At 35.6% G+C, this 20,913-nt stretch overlaps 1 protein-coding gene across 1 annotated transcript; it reads right to left on the bottom strand.

Moving 5' to 3' along the window:
- Positions 1–4,058: 4,058 nt before the first annotated feature.
- LPAR4 (lysophosphatidic acid receptor 4) lies at positions 4,059–15,613 on the bottom strand. Its single transcript, XM_005700597.3, has 4 exons — positions 15,306–15,613; positions 12,995–13,044; positions 11,554–11,655; positions 4,059–5,750 (listed from the first exon to the last, which is right to left on the bottom strand). The coding sequence occupies exon 4, from the start codon at positions 5,671–5,673 to the stop codon at positions 4,561–4,563; it is 1,113 nt and encodes a 370-aa protein (XP_005700654.1). The 5' UTR covers positions 5,674–5,750; positions 11,554–11,655; positions 12,995–13,044; positions 15,306–15,613; the 3' UTR covers positions 4,059–4,560.
- Positions 15,614–20,913: the final 5,300 nt, after the last annotated feature.

Here is a 20,913-nt window from a genome sequence, read left to right as displayed (position 1 = left end):
AATACAGGCAAATTTTTACTCAGTCATCTGTACTTTGGCTTCTCCATTGAAACCAACTGCTTCATATTTTAAGAACCACTTCACCAATTCCACCAGAATCAGGAGACATTTGAGGGAAATAATCCAAGTAGATATGAAATGAGAGCATGTGTTCCCAGTCATAGGGGGGCAATTTTGGAAGAAAAGACTGTGTAGAGGAAGGTGCTGTATATTTTAGACTCAGTAATATACAGGGTAGTGTCAAGAGAGCGAGAAAAGAGAGTGGCAGTACAGAGGCCTTACCATGAGATGAAGGAGGCTGAAGTTCATGAGATGATTTACCATTTACAAGGACAGTTATCTCTCCCCATCTCAACCCTGCTTCAGTCATTTGAATTACCCAGACTCCTTTTATAAGATGCAAACACCAAAGTGAGAATTAAAAGCAGTGGGTAGAGGTGTCTTAATGTAAATCTGTTTAATATGTCACTGTCTTGGCAGACATTTATGTCATTTATGTATTGGTTTTGGTCCACAAAGAAGTACTATTTCTGTAAGAGATGGGGAAAGATGTTAAAGGGCCACAAGAAACATAGATAAAGATTTTGGTAAACAATAGCAAACATAAACTGCTGGGCTTTGGGGGTACAGACAGAGATGGAAGATGGTTAATAAGGATGTAAAACCAATGGTATATCCCCATTTCTTCTGAGGATCTTTCTTAGAAGGTCACTAATGACAAAGTCCTTATAATTTAAAACATAGCCTAGGGTTGACCATGCTGGTCATGATGTTAGAAAAGGCAGTGTTTGCTGTCATCACATGGGGAACTGATATACAATGTACTTTATGAAATGCTGACACTGCTTTCCCTGAGAGTTAGAATGCATAAGGATGACTAGGAATTTCCTGTGCTGCTATCCTGGGACCACCACTTGTTTTAGTTATTGATCAATCAGTCACCTCTTTCCAAAATCATCTCACTGTTGTTAGATGATTTTTCCCCCTGACTTTCCGCAGGCCTCCCAGTCATCCTAGGGTATTTCAGCAAGCCTGAAAAGTCAGATTCAAGCATCAACTTGGCAATAAACTGCAAATAAATCAAAGCCAAGTTGAACAAATCAGCTTAACCTTTCAGTTTGATCCCTGAAAAGTCACCTGGGGATTTTCCTTTTGCAACTGCACATTAGTCTTCAGACAATTTCAAAAACAAAGTATTGGAATTGATTTGAGATCAAATATCCTTTAATAAGTTCTTTGCTGAAGGATGGAGGGAAGATAAAAGAAAATTGTCTCTGGATTCTCACAGATAAAGGCAAAGTTCAGGGGTCCCTTTTCTCCATATTCTTGCCAACATTTGTTGTTTCTTGTCTTTTTAATAATAGCCATTCTGACAGATGTGAGGTGGTATCTCATTTTACTTGCATATCCCTGATGATTAGTGATGCTGAGCATCTTTTCATGTGATATGCCTGTTGACCATCTTCCTTGGAAAAATGTCTATTCAGGTCTTCTGCATACCTGAAACTAATATAACATTGTATATCAATTATAATTCACTAAAAAGGGCAAGTTGAATAAATATTTGACCGAAGTATGACTGCTAGATAATTCAAGTGTATTTTATTACATTTAATAAGCACTTAAAATCCAAGTCATAACTACAGTTGAATGATTGCTTTTGCTTTTAAATGTAAAATAAAAGGTAATTTTATATTTAACTTACATTACATTTTGTTGGTTACATTGTTAATATGACAAAAAATTTATCACTAGCCAGCTATATTAACTATAAAATTTGAAATTAAAATAAATTGAAATATGGAAAAGTAAACAAAACTAAATATGGAAATTATACAGTAGGAAATTGGTTTATTGATATATGTCAACTTGGTTAATATATTCTATTAAATGGTTTGGTGTAATAATCCTAAAATTTCATAATTTTGAGAGTCAAGGGCACAAACAAAAGTTCACATATAGTTTATATTTATAAGAAACAGAAGAGAAAGAATACTAAAATAAACAAAAAGATTATTCATACTTTGATAACTAATTTGATCTTACAATATAACCTAACAACCAAAATTTACCTAACTTAACCTAATATCATCTAACTTAATCTAATGCCTTACATATTCTATCTATAACCTGTTTTCAGAAGACAATATAATGCCTGATTATTTTTAGGAATTTAGATCGTGAGGAAAAAGTAATGCCATTTTTAAGAACTCTGTTTTATTATTTTTCTATTGTTTTAGCCTTTTTTTCAATCAGTTCCTAGTCCAGGCACAGATTTAGCAGTTTTTAAGAGTTACATTATGCTCATGAATTTTCATCTTAAAATTTTAGTATTTTTAATCTACATATATGTGGGATTCCCTGGTGGCTCGGATGGTAAAGCATCTGCCCGCGATGCAGGAGACCCGGGTTCGATCCCTGGTTTGGGAAGATCCCCTGGAGAAGGAAATGGCAACCCACTCCAATATTCTTGCCTAGAAAATTCCATGGATGGAGGAGCCTGGTGGGCTACAGTCCATGGGATCACAAAGAGTCCTACATGACTGAGTAACTTCACATATCTGAAAGACAAAGGTTAATAAGAGTTTTAACAATTAGCTTACCGCTTTAGAAGTTTTAATTTTTTGTCATTATTTTATGGTTTTTAATCTTTTTTAAATCACTCCCTGGTGCAAGTTCAGCAACTTACAAAATGTGTTTCTGAAATTTTTATTTAAGAAGTCTTAGCATTTTAAAATTATCACATTTCTAAATAATTTTTTTTAAATGATTAAAACATATTTTAAGAATATTTTGGTTTTGTTTTGCAGTGCTTCAATTATGTGTGTATTTGTGTGTAGTATGTATGCAGGATATTTATTTTCACTACTTCTTACCTGAGCACAAATCTTTCAAGCTACACCATGCTCAGAAGTTTTGTTTAAGGTTTTAATATTCTTAAATCTATACTTCATTCAATAAATGGTAAGAGATTCTAAAGATGTTTTTGCTGCTTTTGTTGTTTAAGTTGGTTACAAAAAGTTTCTTTGTATATACTTTGAAATATTGATTTTAATTGCTCCTGAAGCAGATGCCAGTTTAGTAACTTCCTAGTTCCATTTTAATTCAATGCATCATAAGAAAGTTATAGTATCTTTTAAGTTTTAAAAATGCTCAGAAAAGAAAAGTTTTAAGTTTTGTGTGTGTGTGTTGTTGTTCTTGTCTTTAAAGGAGTTATTTTGCTTTTATTTTTTTCCAATTAGGTCCTGACTTGGGCACAAATGTAGTGGATTTCTACCTGTACTCTAAAATTTTATACAAATAATACAGTAATTTAAAATTTACATATACTCAAATAATAAATAAAATATTAATGTAAGTGTTAGGAATATTTTTGTGTTTTTTATTGTTTTACAGTTTTTCTTTTTGTGTGTGTTTGTTTGTTTGCATTGGTTTAGTTTGGTTTATGTATTTTTTTTTTCAATATATTCCCAACCTGGGCACAAATTCAGCAGCTCTCTGGCTACATTGTGCTCCAAAATTAATATGAAAGCATAAGTAATTTACAGATCTCTGCTCTCTCACTCAAGAAATGATTGATGCAAGTTTTAAGAAAGTTTTTTGTTTTATTATTATATTTTTGTTATACTTTTGTCTCTTTTGTTTTTTCAATTTGCTTCTGACCTGGGCACAAATACAGCAGCTTTATGGTTGCACTGTGCTTCAAAATTTCACATATGGAATATTTATAAAAATTAGTCTCCCAAAAGAAAAATAATTGAAAATTCTTAGAGAAAATGTTAATTTCTCTTAGTTTTTTTTATGAACATTTGTTGTTTTATGTGATTTTCCATTTTGCCCTGTTTCAGGCACATACTTAGCAGCTTTCTGGATTTGACATTTCATATAAAAAAATTTAATATAGTATAAAAAAGGAAAAGTTTTTCAAAGCTGACACTGCTGGTAACTGCAAATATGTAAATTCAGTTAATTTTCCATTTCTTCCCAGCAATATTCATACAAACACAACTTATGTTTCTGCTTTTAAAATATATACAATTCATTATACTAACTTTTAAAAATTTGATATTTTTATTAATAATATTAAACTAAAGTATATTCTTGTACTAAAAAACTCAATGACAATTCAAAAAGCAAAAAATGACTAGTATATATCAGTAGTAACACAAAAGATTGTTTAAAAAAAAAAACCTGAATTTGTTCTATATTTATAGGCCCAAACTAATTACCAAATATTGGAATGGAAATATATTTTTTCAAAGTTTTTAAGTAACCTCCATATCACTGAAGTCAAGGCTACTATTGACTTATATAATGTGGTACAATGAATTTCCAACCCAGAAGAAGAGTTTGGCAATTCCTTTTGGCTGTTGTAATTAGATGTGACCTATAATTATTGAACAAAACAATATATGTATTACAATAAACATTCAAATAAATGTATCTGACTATATTCAGTACATTAATCTATTCTCAATATCATTAGCTTCAAATTTTTTATTCAAAGCATAGGAAAATCATAGAAGAAACTATATCTGGACCTAAAGAGACTTCTTGTACCTAGAAGGTGGATTCTAGCATTAATTCACCACCATTATGTGTTGTTTGATCACTAACTTCCTCTTGAATAGCTGGAAGGGAAGGCTTTGTGGTCAGGGGTGTTTCAGTCTTAAACAGAGACTCCATCTTGATATGTGTATTGATATAGAAGGACTTCTGAAAGGACTCAAGGGTGAAGTAATAGATGAAAGGGTCAAAGCAACAGTTTAGAGTTGCAAGGCACAAGGTGATTGGATACATAATCTTTGCAAATCTTTCCAACAAGCAATTGGTAATGGCTTGGGAGCGCACCAGGGCATACAGGAAGAGAACAGAGTTATAGGGTACAAAGCATACCACAAAGACTGCCATATGCACTGTGATCATCTTCAGCACTTTTTTCTTATTAGTCCCAATTTGAGACAATGTAGCAGGCTTACGGAGGGTTTTTAGCACCACAGAAGAGCAAGAGACATTCAGTATCAAAGGAATGATAAAACCAACAACTTCAATAAATATGGTTATCTTGGACAGATACGTCTTCCATACACGTTTGGAGAAGCCCTCAAAGCAGGTGGTGGTTGCATTGTTGACATTAGTGGTGGAGAATAAAGAGGCTGAAATACCACCACTGAGGACTAGGATCCAGACTCCAGCACACACAATGGCAGAATTCCTCCTGGTCCTAATGGTACGGGATCGGAAGGGATAGACAATGGCCAGGAAACGATCCACACTAATACAGGTAAGGAAGAGCATGCTCCCATAGATGTTGGTTAGGAATGCAGTCCCAGAGATCTTGCAGAGGGTATCACCAAAAGGCCAGTGGCGGTTGAAATTGTAAAATATTTTGAAAGGTAGAGTGCAGACAAAGAGCAAATCAGAGAGGGCCAGATTGGTGATGAAAATAGCCGTCTCACTTCTCATTTTCATGCGGAAGCAGAAGACAAACAGAGAGGCACTGTTGGTTATCAAACCCAGGATGAATACAACACTGTAGACAGCACCATTCAGATTATACTTGAAAGAATCATCAACAATGCAAGTATTATTGGCAGTAGAATTGCCCAACCTGGGTCTGAGGTTTGAATTTAAATCTTGGAATTGGAAGTCAATGAATCTTCTGTCACCCATGGACTTTTATTCAGGAGGCCTGCAGGCTGCAGGGTTCAGCACTCTGAGACTAAAGACTGGTAGGAAATGTTTTCCTCCTATGGGAAATAAGATTAAATGAGTCATTAAATCTACCTTCAATCCATTTTTGTGGAGTAAAAGATATTCTGTTCACACAGACTGGAAATAACATGCATATTCAGTTTGGTTTAACAAGTACCTTTTGAATACCTACCATATATTAAAAGGTACTACAAGAGTATCTTGCAGGAACAGGAGGGACCACACTCAAGACAGTAAGCACAATACTGTAGCATTGCAATTCACAAGAATAAGGTATTTGTTCCTTCAGAGCCCTAGGCTAGCAAGGGTAGAAATACAGAGACTCTGATAGTTAAAACAATGCTAATACTTGGAAATTTGTATAATATTTTTAACTTCTAAAACATGTTTTATTTGATTCCCACAAGAACACCATAAGATAGGCAAGGCAGGAATTCATCACCATGTTGCAGAAGCAAAAACTGAGGCTTACATAATTTAGAAATACAATGTCAGAATTGGAAGAACATGTAAATGGTATAGTCAGAACCAGAATTCAGGTGTTCTTTTTAAATTCCTAACCAGAGGATTATTAAGCTTCTCTAAATTATATTGTCTACTCTCTGGTATTACTAAACTTCATTGTTGAGTGTTAGTTCTACTGCACAAGACTAAAGGTGGATATGGGACCTCCAGGAAAACCTCTTTTAAAAGTTATAACTAAACTCCTGAATTAAAATGTTGATTCACCTTTTCTTCTAAAATACAGGTTCAGAGAGCAGGAATTCCTCAGTACATTAAAGCTTCTGGCTGAAACTTTTTTCACTCCATTACAATGCCTTTATATAGAGAGAATTCAAACGACAATCACAGTGTTTCTCTCCTTTAGATTGTGGTCCCTTATCAAGGTTCTTTCATGCCATACCTTGAGCCTTGGATATTGTCCTACTCCCTCTCCCACTGCCCATTCCATGAGTTACATTCATGCTTTTAGCTTTTAAAATGGGCCAGGTCAATAAAGCCTTTTCTGGCTAAATACAAGTGAAATATGAAAGGTAGATTTGAGTTGAACAGCCATTCTTGTACGTGTGGAGGTCACTGACTAATTATCTTTGTTGAATATCTGAACCAATGTCGTTCAAAGGTGCATATAGAAATCTTACTAACATGCTCCTAGGTCAACAGCTGCCATTGGAGGACTGTCTTCTGAATGCTCTATAACGCACTATGAATAAGCTGCAGCTGAATGAATTCTTTTCAATGAAGAGGATATGGAGTGAAAGTAGTCTTTGTTCCTGACATACCCAGTAATGAGTTTGCACATGATTATATTTTAAAATGTGAAAGCCATTTCTCTGAATTGATTCCTCCTTATGTCACTCTTTCTTTCCAGCTCCTGGAACAGACCACAGGGCCTTATATATAACAGAAAAGGGAGTGGCAGGAGGAACCTGCCAGAGATATAGAGGTCTGAAGTCACTTCAACCAGTGTTTGGCCTGAGGGAAGAAAACATGATTTGAGAGAAGAAAAAAAAAAATTCACTCACTGTAGTGCCTAGAATGAGAGTTGACTTTGGAGAAAACAGAGTGCAAAAAATTACTGGCATTTTTAATAGCTAAAGTTTAAAGTTAAAATTGGAAGTGTGCTGTTTCTGAATTCTCATTTCATGAGCTTTATGGAGTGCCTCCCCTGAGTCTAACACTTCTGTAAGGTCATATTCCTTCTTGGCCATTTCATCTCATATGAAATGGCTCAACTCAAAAGCCAGCTCAACTTTTGCCAGAAGTGACCTTGATATATGAAAGCAGAGTATAGTAAGAATCTTGACAAAGTAAGGTCCAGGAGGAAAAAAAAAGCCAGACACGGAAGAAATAAAAATAGATGGGGAAAGCAGAAGAGGAGATAGGAAAGAAAGTAGCAGAGAAAGAAAAATAGAAGAACTGAAAGAAAAGGAAGAATAGAACACACAAAAAAGAAGACCTTGTGGGAGAGAGGTCACTATTTCCATCTAATTTGTATTAAGAGCTCAGAAGATAATTACTCTAATTCCATCCTCTCTACCTTGCTTCATCTGACTTCTTCCATTTTTCTCAGAAAAAAAACCAGTACACAATGACTGCTTAAGGTCAATGAATCTAATCTGAAAAATAAAAACAAAAAGCCAGGAAAAGTTCAGTCAATGGGGTTCAAACCTCACCTTGAGAGCTATAAATCTAAGTTTCTACAGATTGCTTCACCAAGGGGGTGGCAGAAATGAAAACAATGGTAGCTTTCAACTGTTTAAACCACATTACATACTAGTTTACACCCGACATGCTACCCATTAGTCTGAAAGTCATTTTTTTTATTGCTGAAAGAAATCAAAATAGTCAAAAATATCCCTCTAACATAATGATAACCCTGTATGCGAGACAGCAAAAGAGACACAGATGTACAGAACAGTCTTTTGGACTCTGTGAGAGAGGGAGAGGGTGAGATGATTTGGGAGAATGGCATTGAAACATGTAGACTATCATACATGAAATGAATCGCCAGTCCAGGTTCGATGCATGATACTGGATGCTTGGGGCTGGTGGGCTGAGACGACCCAGAGGGATGGTACAGGGAGGAAGGAGGGAGGGGGGTTCAGGATGGGGAACACATGTATTCCTGTGGCAGATTCATGTTGATGTATGGCAAACCAATACAATATTGTAAAGTAATTAACCTCCAATTAAAATAAATAAATTTATTTTTTAAAAATCACATAATCTAAAGAAATTATGAGACTGAAAAACCCCTAACATTAAAATCAAGCCTCACTCACTATGATCTGCTTGTATTTGCCTTCTACAATAAGTACTGTCAATAAATTTTATTCGGAAAATGCTTTCATAATAGAAGACTTTCTATATTTGCTCTGAGTCCCTCCAGTCTGCCCACTGGTGATCCCCTTACAGAGCATACTTCTAGCTCACTGGCTCTGTATTATTTTGTACTTCCCAGGATGGCATGTTTCAAATAGCTGAGCTTTGCTCCTCAGTTTTCTATTCAGTTTTATATCTCTCAGAACATATACACTATATCCACAGCAGACAGTCTGCAAATGCCTGGCATTTCTGTTCTTCTGCTTTGCATAACCAAATTCTGTGGGAGAGAAAGGACTAAAGACAATAAGACATTACAGTCCCAATCCTGAAGAGAGAGCATGGGAAAACTGTCACTAAGGCCCTATTCACAGCTTTCCCTTACTCAAACACACAGCACCTTTTGCTGTCTGGCAGAGAGGGTGTGGTGCTAGGATTTAATACAGCACTGGAAGCAAGGAGTTCTATTTCTGATTCAGACATTGGTTCTCTCTGTAACTTGGCTATACAGTTTCTCTTCCTTGTATAAACATTACCTCTGAGCCTCACAGCTGAGGCTAGGAAGATTCAACAGGGTTTGTGAGTAGCTTTATGAGCTTGCCCAGCATTCAGTCCTACCTAACCACAAAGAAATATTACAGGAGTTTTTTCATTCTCCTTCATCTAGCACAGCTGGACACCTATGTCTCTGTCTTTCTTGGTATGCTGAACTTCATATTAGTAACACATCTTCCTCCTAACACCTCCTAACACTCTACTTCAGAAATCTTCCCTTGAATTTTGACCTTAACTACACAATTTTATCATAACAGGACAATCCAGGAATGTGTACCAAAAGGAATATCTTCCCACTGAGCTATGGTTAAAAAAAAAAATCAGAGAGGCATTTGACTCAAAACTAATTCTGAAGAAAAAATCAATGAAAAAGAGAAACAAGATCTGTTTTCTGACTGGCTTTCCTTTCTTTCCACTGAAATAACCAGTGTTTTTTTAACCACTAGATTTTCCTAAATGGCTAACATATTGTGTACTGAATGGAAGCAAAGGGCCAGCACTTGAGCTTCAGATGAGATGAAGAAGAAAAAAAAAATTAGACTGATACAGTTAATTACATCTTTGACTGTAAGTAGCATTAGACTACTATCTTGTGAGGACCTTTACAGCCAATTATTCTAAATTAATCACCTAGGGGTTCAGAGTGCTGAGTGGATGTATTTTCAGTGACAACAAGCAGGAAACAAGTCACCTGGAGGTTGGCCAAAAAGAAATCTGACCTTCATGAATTTTTAACTTTGACCTACACATATGGAGCCAGTTCAGACAGTTCACAGTAGTGTTCACAATGTTTTTCCCTTATAAAAAATTTCTAATGATAACGAAATATAACACACTTGGGGTCTTTGGGGCTACTGGAGGAAGTAGAGTTAGCCCTTTTTTTCCTGTAAAGATGAATATCTAAATCACTTTACTAAGCGCTAAATTTTCAGATGATATATTGAAATCAAAGGTCTAATTTCTGGCATATTCCCAGTAGCCCAGAAAGGCTGACTTGCTTTTGTCCCTTACAGAAGACAATCTGAAATTCAGGGAGACAAGGCCTTAAAGGAAGAGAATACTCAATTTTCCTTGCTTGGCTCCCTTTTTAATGAGCTTGGGTCAGATCAGAATGCCTCTGATCCCCAGAGTCATTTCCTCTTTCTACTCTCGTCGAAGCTTCGGAACACTGCCACAATAGTTTTCAGAGGAAGCTGAAACTTATTGGGTCTTTGTCTATAAATATTTAGCAGTGACGCAAACTAAAAAATACAAAAATGTTGCAAAAATATAGATTAAAACTATCCCACTGGAGTAATAGGGAATACGTCCAGATTGCCATTCCTCAGACGAGTGGCTGCTCACAGAGAAGACTCCTTAAGGAAATCTTCTAGGCCAAGTCACAAGCACAGGTCACAATCAAACACATGGTTCTAATTGATGTTTCTGTGCACTGGTTACTGTTTCATAATAGTTTTCAAAATACAACCTAGCCATATAAAATTACATACGGAGGAAACCATTGGTAAATGTTTCACTCCATAACTGAGCTGGGAAATTCATCTATACCAGGCTTCATCTCAAACAAGCCTGTGTCAAATGTTTAGATTAATGAGCCTTATTTATTTTATTTTTATCCTCATTTATTGTTTATACAAGAAATATCCTTTTGAAGAAATCTCTTTATGTTAAATTTGGTTCACACTAAGATTGTTATGACTGTTTTGTCCTCCTGCTTTATTTGAAATGAGCAGGAAATTGACATATATCCTAATCTGAGCAGTTCTATCCTGGTGATTAACTTAATTTTTTTTTCACCAAAAAATTATTCTAGCCTCTCACTAACCTTTCATCTGATAACACAGTCTAATATTTGAAAAATAATGTGGTTTAGTGCTCAACATGATGGTGTCAAAGAGCTCATCATTCCTACTAAAGCAGAATTTTCCTTAGCAGTAAGATATAGAGTAAGACAACTGTAGATAAATTGTTCAACCTAATATTATGAAATTGTCTAGAGTCTTGAAACTTAATATCTGACCTTAGCAGAAGTCCCAGACATTTTGAGGAAATTTTTAGGTGTTCCTAAAAGAACCTATTTCCAAATCCTGTGAGGTTCATAAATGCCAGCTAGGAATCTGACTTTATTTCACATATTTGAACAAGTAAATTAGTTACCAATTTGCATATCAATTCATCTGATATACTTGAATACTGATCCTGATAATATGAACAAAAGTCACGTCTCCCATTACTAAAGGTATATACCAGTGGCAGAGAAGGCTTAAACCAAAGAATCAATATTTTTCCACCCCAAATCTGCCTGGATTACAATAAACAAATACAATTCTTCCATACATTCTGGATTTTTTAAATCATATAATCTGTAACAAACTGGAAACACTGGTTAGAAAAAAAAAGTTGGAGAATAAAATTAAGAATTTTAGACAGAGTTATTACCAGGACAGTGGTACTCACCACATTAGTTCAAACCAAATTCTGGCACCAATTTTATCCAAGACTTGGTTGATCAATGAACTTTCTGGAGGTACTGTGGTTAGAGATTTCCTCCAGTGGATGCTGTGAAATAGAAATGATCACAATAGCATATCATGGAAAGAACTTTTCAATAAAGTGTATACCAAAATCATAAGGTAAAAAAATTGATTATATGATATGCTGCTGCTGCTAAGTCGCTTCAGTCATGTCTGACAGTGTGCAACCCCATAGATGGCAGCCCACCAAGCTCCGCCGTCCCCGGGATTCTCCAGGCAAGAACACTGGAGTGGGCTGCCATTTCCTTCTTCAATGCATGAAAATGAAAAGTGAAAGTGAAGTCTCTCAGTCGTTCCAACTCTTTGCGACCCCATGGACTATAGCCTACTGGGCTCCTCCGTCCATGGGATTTTCCAGGCAAGAGTAGTGGAGTGGGTAGCCACTGTCTTCTCCAATTATATAATATAAATCAGAGTAAATGAGAGCCAACACATTTAAAAATGGTATATAAATGCTTTCAATTTCATTATTACGGAGTTGCTGATAACATTTTATTTTTGAAACTTGTTACTGCTATGTCATATTTTATTAGTTATATTAACACACATGAAGTCCATGAGTTTATGTAACTTATAATCATTTAAGGATAACTAGTGACAAAAGGCATAAAATACTTCTTCCACTTTGTAAGGTAATTGTTTTTGTTGTTGTTATTCAGTCACTAAGATGTGTCTGACTCTTTGTGACCCCATGGACTACAGCACGCCCGCCAGGCTCCCCTGTCCTTCACTATTTTCTGCAGTTTACTCAGATTACTTTATATCAAAAATAATTGAACAAAGGAGATTTCTTTATTTTGATTGAAGTTGTATTGGTTCTTTGGGTTTTGTTGTTGTTGTTGTTTTTCTGCTTTCTTTTTCCCTGGCAATGACTATTACTATTGAGCAGGAGCCTTGATAGGCGAAGAGAAAAGAAGACTGGAACAACTTGTGGAGACCTTACTGCCTTGTCTCTAACCTGCATCCCTAGTCCAGCTGGATGTCTTCCTTCTCTGAACTGTAGTCATATGAGCAAGTCTTCAATTACTGGATATTAGCACACTGACAGTCACCGCTGCCTCTACTAGGATGTCCTAGGCCAACCTAATATAGCATGTCTGTAACATCTTCAAATCACAATTCTACCTAAAATAACTGTATAGAACCAGAAATATTCTGCAATGGTATTCTTACAAGTAGCACTTACTGCCTGTAAAGTGGCAAACTTATACTATCATCACATCTCACTCCTTTCTGAAGGTGGCCTAAACAAAACAAAGTAGACTGCTATGCTTGAACTCTCCTGAAATAATTTTTCTCTAATCTAAAGGAATCAAAACTTAAAAATAAAATCATGAGACAATTTTAAATATATTTGAGATCACCTTAACATTAAGGAGAATCAATTTTCACACTCCTCCAGAGACCAGTGTTCCTAGAAAGAAATTAACATTATTTTATTGGTTTATCTTAAAGAAATAACCATTAACATTTCTTTTATGGCTTTCACAATTGACACAGATTATAAAGAAAAAATTTCTTTTGGTTTAGAATCAAAGAAAACTTAAAAAGTTCAAATACCTAGAAGTTTTCATACTTGGTATTAATTCAATGTAGCCACATCCAGCCCCATCACTAGCTAACTGTGTGAGACCAAGTCACAGGCCCCTTCTGGTCCTCAGTTTCTCATTTTCCTCCATCTTTGCCTTGATTATTAGCAGCCTTCAACTGGCGTCATGGCAGTGTGACTTTACTGGCTGTTCCCTCCTATCGGTTGTTTTCACCAGCTCCCATTTGTCACTGCAAATAAAAATTTTAATCCCTCAAAGTCTGAGATAAGGGGAATTAATTTTTATTAGACTCAGTAAAACTACTGCTAATTTATTTTATTTTTAATTGAGGTATAATTGACATATTATTAGTTTAAAGTATATATTATAATGATGATTTGATTGATATTTGTATGCATTGTGAAATGATTATCACGGTAAGTCTAGTCAATATCCATTACCATACATAGTTTAGATTTAACATCAGAAGTAAATATTATTAATTTTTATCAGAACCTGAGAATCACAGATCAAGCTGGCATTTACATGGTAAAGTCTCCCTGATACTCTCATTTTCCTCCTCTTCTTTCCTCATGCTCATATCAGCCCTAATTGTCTAGGTCTTAATCCTTGACCTATTCTACCTGTTCCCCAGTCACCTCTCTTCAAAATATAAGATTATTGAAATACTTCAGAACATAACTCTAAGGAATCAGTAGATTACTTATCTTATGCTTTGCTCTAATAACCGATCATTTATCTACCAAAAATGGGACCAGATAACCCATGGTAGGTGAATTCCTATTAAGCTCCCAATTTTTAGTACTAATATTCACAAGTACATTATTATGCTTCCTCCTCTCCATTAAAAAGGCCAAGTGTAGACTATACCCAATGACCATATAGACAGAAAAAAGGCAACTACACAATTAATCTTTGACCACACCACAGTAAGGGCAACAATTTTCATTACAGTTTCTGTCAGATGGAACTGAATAAATTAAGCTTTAGCTAAACTTAGCCTATCTCTGTAAGTCATATACCTAGCCCTCTTTTTAACTTTTGTGAGTATACATTCAGAAAGGCTGGTCTGCTTGTTCCAATAGGGCTTTCATTTGCAACTCCGATTAGCAGGAGATGCTTTAGAGTATAGCCGCCATCAAGTGTATTAGCTGAACTCATCTTTTTCAGCAAAAGCACATTTCATCTGTGACAAGGCAAAATAATTTACAGTCTATGTTGATGGGATATGTTATTTGAAATTCTGTTCTGAAAAATAAACTTTTCAAAGCCACTGAATAATTTGGAGCTTAGGTTGTTATTGCTGTCTTCTGCATATTAGCTAAGGAAAAAGAAAGTTGGTAAAATTTGATAAGGTAGAAAAGTGAACAACCCAACTAAGCTCTGAAATATTTTAATCTTAGAATTTGTCTGGTCCTTTCCATAGTGGAATAATAAATTACAGTGCTCAATTTCCTAAAACAAAGTAGCTAAAATATAATATTTATCAATTCAACAAAATCTTGTAAGTAAAAAAAAAATCTTAAAAATATTCAGGATATACAAGAAGAGAATTTTAAATGTTACATTATTGCATTTGTTTGAAAAACGGTAATTAATTTCACATATAAGAGCAAATTCCATTTATGCCAGAATTAATTTTCAATTAAACTATGTTTCTTCCTTTATGGATTATTCATGAATTAGTCAATAAAGCAAATGTCACATTCTCCACCAATCAATTAGGCATCAAAGGCATGCTGCTGTATAGTTTTACTAGAAGAAACCTCATCATAATAGAAGCCACATTAGCTCACAATCAATTGTAAACCAAAGAAATATAAAGCTAACCAAAGAAATTTATAAATTCCTTTACTCTGTGATTTTAAATCAGCTTTTTAGGACAACTGCGTTAACATGAAACAGCCTGAAAATATTGTATCTCTTCCACTAAAACAGTATTACTGCCAAAACAATAGAAAATCCTCTTTTGTAACCATTCAACATGAAGATCCCTGATCAGCACTTCAGCGTTGTAATCTAATTTCTTTCCCCAAACCCTCAAAGCCTCAGTGCTTCCACTGAAGTTTGTTATGCCATCCCCCACCCCCAAACGCCCGAATCAAATCTTCTCAAAGAGACTTACCCCAAGAAAGAGTGTGCTAGATGAGAGAGTGTGCTCATGCCTGTAGACAATTAGCTAATAAACATGTAAACGGGAAACTCGCATATTTTGATCTATTATTATTTTTTACAGGGAAAGTTTATCCCAGCCCAAAGTAACAGACTCTGGCTGCTGAAGCTTCTTACAGCAAACTGCTCCTTCTGAAAATGTGAGCTTATTTACATTTATCTCTTTCCCTTTGTTAAGGAACGGCCCTCTTGAATGCTGTAGCTGGCATGCCTTTAAAACCGAGACACAAGAAAAGGCCCAAAGTCCGGGCCTGAGCGGAGGGCCTGGGGAACTCTTGGGGGTCTCAATAGGAAATGCTTTTCATTGGATAAGAAGGCATTATTAGGAGCCAAGATCCCGCCCAATCCTCTGTGCTCCACGGTTCCCTCAGTCACCAATCACTGGACTGAAGAAGTTTTTCCTTAAAGAGCATTGCCCAGGAAAAGCAGTTTTCACAGTCAAGAACTGGCGTCTTAAGTGCCACTTCACAATATTAAAAAAATGTCTTCCCTGGGCAATAAATCCTCTGAGAAATCCTGTGTGCCTGTCTTTGCTGCAGGACTGCTATCTTCTCCCATCCCCTTACAATTCTAATGAGGAGGATGAGATGAAACTCCAAACTGGGAGGAGTGTTTCACTTTTGAGCAGCCCATATTTGTTCCAACTTGTTTAAAATAATTGCAATAACCGTATTAATAATAATAGGGGCAGGGAAAGGCAAAGTGATTGGTACCATAAATACACTCCTATGCAAAATACACTCCTACCTATGCAAAATTAAATCTCCCACCACCACAATAAAAATGAAATTTAATACTATACTCACTTACTTAAGCCAGTGAAGTGCCCTCAGATGGAGATATGCTCAGGTCCCAGAGCTTTAGTAGCCACCTTCCATGTACTAGGGAGTGTTCTGTGGCAAAAAGAGGGTCTACACTTTGCTTAAATATCTTCCTGGAAGGACATCTAATTACCATGAGATTTTTCAGAGTTTTGCTAAAAACCAAAATAAATAATACAGATGCAATTTGTTTATAATGAGAACTTATCTTCAACTGTATACCTACTTCCCCCTGGGCAAGTTCTTTTCCTATAGGTTTACCACCTTGGTTGCTCACACTGTTTTTTTTTTTTTCCCCCTCCTTCTCTCCCTCTCTTTGATTTGAATTTGTTACAGAAATTCATTCATTCATCTGTAACTTCTCACTAATTCTTCCCTTCTGTCAGCTCCCCTCATCCTTCTTTCCTCTATCTCCACTCACTGCCAATGCTACCACCAGCAGCCACCCCTCCCCCTTCTCTGAAATGAAACTCCTGGGCCAGGGACAAGATGCTTTCTTACTCTGGGCAAAGTGGTGTTCCTGGAGAACTGAGGGACTCTCTGACTGCTTTAAAACTTTGGTCTATATAATTAAGTTGCTTCCCAAATAAAGCATGCTTCATCTTTATTAATTCTGCCTCTTTCTATAGCTCAATTGTGACTTTTCATTAAGAGTCAAGCTAGCAAGCAAGTGTGAAGCTGATACTAGCCTTATTATTTGTGACTGATTCTAAAAAACACTTTCTCTGTTGTTTTCCTTCTCCCCCACTCCCAGTCTCTGCTCGTTCTGTTCCCCTCTCCACTTATCTCAGGTATGTCTATTTCTGTCAGTTGCAGAATTGGCTTTGTCTCCACAAATGATCATTCACCCACTCTGAGCCTGTATCAGTCCTTGGCATATTTATCAATCTACAAGAGAAAGACATAGTCACTGTACTGCAATGCCTCACAGCCTAGCTAGGGACACAAGACACATGAAAGGGTGAGATACCAAAGGAAATTTCAAAAAATATTAAACTCATTATATGGAGAGTAAGTTCTGTAATGGATCAGAGGATGGAGATGAAGTCCCATGGATAAGGCCAGAAGGGCTTCCCAGAAGAAGTGGAATTCAAACTGGACTTTGGTAGATAATTGGTGTTTAAATAATCCAAGAAAACAAGGAGAAATCTTTTCAGGGGGCCAGATAATAAGTGATCAGATGCAGTGATGTAGAATAAGATGAGGGGAAAATGAAACTGGTTTGTGAAGAGGAAAAAAAAAAAAAGTATGATAAGAGCTTTTTTGCCAGAGGGCTTAATTGTAGCAACTCGGTGCACCACAATGATTAAAATCAAATTTTAGTCATAGAAAGTGAAAGTGAAAGTCACTCAGTCTTATCTGACTCTTTGCAACCCCATGGACTAATCCATGGAATTCCCCAGGCCAGAATACTGGAGTGCGTGGCCTTTCCCTTCTCTAGGGGATCTTCCTAACCCAGGGATTGAACCCAGGTCTCCTGCATTGCAGGCGGATTTTTTACCAACTGAGCCACAAGTAAATTTTAGTCATGGTCACTGTCTATTTGTCTGTATGATCAGCTCATTATCTTTCTCCTTTTTGGATTAATATTCCTCAGTCTTTCAACTCATCTGCCTTCATTTCTCCTTAAGGTACCCAAGTGCCTTTCTGATTAATCTCTCAAATGACTTCTAGATTATTTACCATTTCACTGGGTCACATGGCCTTCTTGCATCACTCCTTCTCTGAACTCTAGCCTAACTGACCTACTTCAGCTTCCTAGAATGATATATGATCCTTCACACCATAGCCCTTTCCACACATTAGTCCCCTTGCCTGTAACACTCTCCCTCTCTCTAGATGCCCCTTCACCAAGGTAATTCCTACTCCTCCTTCAGAATTTATCACAGTAATCATTGTCTTCAGGGAACCTTTCCATATCCCTAGTTCAGGTTACATATAATTATTACATGTTCTTATAACATTATGGACCTTTGGTTCAGTGTATTCATCACAGGTATAAGTTTATAAGATGTGGCAATGTTTTTTTTTTTTTATTTGTATAATTTGATTATCAGTCTCTCCCAACTGCAAACTCCAAGAAGATAGGGTAAATATCTGCTTAATTCAAAATTAATATTAGTAGTGTTCTCAAAAACTCTTAGGTAGAGCAGCAACATTTCTTGTTTTATTTTCTTATTTTACTCATTAGCGGAAAACCTGTGTCATTTCATCTTTTACAAACAAGTCCATATCAAGGTGTTATTTTACAACAAAGGGTACAAACATATAAATAAAAAGTCCTATTAACAAGAAAGTACTAAAGCTTATCCACTACCATCTCCTTTGGCTTGCATCTCAAAATCCTCACTGTGAACATTCTGGTTCTGCTTGCTCTAATATTTGTAAGGTGGAAGGGAGGAAATTAAAGCTTTCCAAGGTGTTTTCCAAACAACCAGTTTATAGCCCACACAACTTAACCCCAAAAGTCCTTTTAAAAATGCCTTCATTGAGTTGCTGATGTCTTTGCTACTGGGAGGTAAGGGATGAATATGCAGCTGAAAAAAGTGCTTTCAGAACTACCTGGGAGGGTGTAAATTTCATTTTATCTGAATACAGAATAACAAAATATGACAAACTTCCAACTGGGAATTTACACACTAGGGAAAGGACAGTCAGATGCTTAAGATCTAAACATCGCAAACTCAAATCACTTTTTTTCTGCCAAGAATATCAAACAACTAGGTGAATTCACCCCAAATTCTAAGACTCAAAACTATGCTAGTTTCCTTAGAAACAGTACAGATGTAACCAAAGGATTTTTACTATGCCTATGGCTTAGGGTCCCACTACAATTTTGATGACTCTTATTTTCTCTAACTGAACACAGTGCCTTTATAAACCTGGGCAGTTTTCCAGGAAGAGAGCTCATTTAATTACTTATTTTGCATTAATTAGCAGATGTCTTGAAACTTTTAATAAAACAAAGGCAAGATCCTGAACCTTACAGACTTTCTTCTTAATACAGTCTTTTTTGTTTCAATGGGAGGAAAGGACCACTGGTTAAGTTCCAAACCAGTTCATAACACTGGACACTACATCACTGGAAGGGCAGAAAATATTTTTATCACTCATAGTCCCTGAAAGATTTTTTAGCTCATCCTTCACACTGGAGCACCATGACCTCTTAGCACTTGCTCTGGCAACTGGGATTTCCTTCTCATTTAACTGAAGAGGCTTAGATAATAGCAAGGTTCCATTGCTATAGGCAGGGTTGATGGTTGAAGGAAATGAACGTTTTAACCAGCGAGCTTTGTAAAGCACCCAGAAGCCTTGAATACTTAGTATGGGTTAGAAAAACGTCAGGGTAATAATAATAATAATAATAGCAATAGAGAACTATTCTTGAACATTACTATACCCCGGTAATATTCTAAGTGCTTCTCCCGTATTCATTTACCTAATCTGCACAACAATGCCATATTGCAGTTACAGTTATTATTCTTCTTTTATACTTAAAAATCAAGTGCAGAAAGGTTAAGAGACTTACCCAAAGCCATACATCTAGTAATTCCTCCAGTAATTTTGCCAATTTTCAGGCTAATAATCATAATCACATATTCTTTTGATAGAACACTTACAACTCTGCCCCAAATATATTGTTCATGAGCAAGCACAAGGATGTATGTTTTGTAATGAAAATTGATCACCAAAAGCTGACAAATTCCACTAATAGAATGTATGGTTTTTTAATCTTTCTAAGGTTTAAAAATTTCTTTTTAAAATTAATTTATTTTTAATAGGAAGATAATTGTTTTACAATATTATGTTGGTTTCTGTCATACATCAACATGCATCCGCCATAGTCCCCTCCCTCTTGAACCTCCTTCCCACCTCTTAAATAAAAATTTTCTCACTAAGGTTAGAAACAAATCAAAAATGCTAGATTTTTACCACTTTTATTAAACATAATACTGGAAATTCTAACCAGAGCACTTAGACAAGAAAAACAAACCAAAGGCATTCAAACTGGAAAGGAAGAAGTAAAACTGTCTCTGTTCACAGATAATGTGATGTTATATATATTAAAAAAAATCCCAAGGAGTCCAAAAAATAGCTATTAGATATAGTGAATAAGGTCAGCAAGGTTGCAGAATATACGATCAACATACAAAATCAGTTGAGTTGTTATACATCAGTAATGAACAATATGAAAAGGAAATAAAGAAAATAATGCCATTTATAATACCAACAAAATCAATAAAACACTTGAGAATAAATATAACAGAAATGCAAGACTTACATACTGATAATTATACATAAATATATTTGTATATTATTATAAATATATATGATAGTATGTAAATAATACTCAAAATAGCCAAAATAATGTTTTAAAAAATAACAAAATTTGCAGACTCATACTTAACCAATTTTAAAGCTTAATACAAAGCTAGATTAAATCAAGATTGTGTGGTACTGGAATAAGAATAGACTGACACATAGATCAATAAAATAGAAGAGAGAATCCAGAAATAAACTCACATCATTATGTCAATTGATATTTGACAAGGGCACTAAAGACAATTAAATGGAGAAAGAATATGTTTTCACATATGGTAATAGGCGAACTGGATATAAGGATGGCTCTCAAAAGAATGGCTTTGGACTTCTAACTCACACCAAACACAGTGCAAAAATTAACCTAAAGTGAGCCACCTTCCTAAAATTAAGAGTAAAATTAAAAAAACTCTTAGAAAA

Source organism: Capra hircus (genome assembly GCF_001704415.2).
Source record: "Capra hircus breed San Clemente chromosome X unlocalized genomic scaffold, ASM170441v1, whole genome shotgun sequence".
Lineage (NCBI taxonomy): Eukaryota > Metazoa > Chordata > Mammalia > Artiodactyla > Bovidae > Capra > Capra hircus.
The sequence above is the reverse complement of the archived record's forward strand: the minus strand, read 5'-3'. Positions and strand labels throughout refer to the sequence as shown.

Excerpts from the sequence above, each read along its gene's own strand:
- LPAR4 (XM_005700597.3), bottom strand. The coding sequence starts at position 5,673 with ATGGGTGACAGAAGATTCATTGACTTCCAATTCCAAGATTTAAATTCA.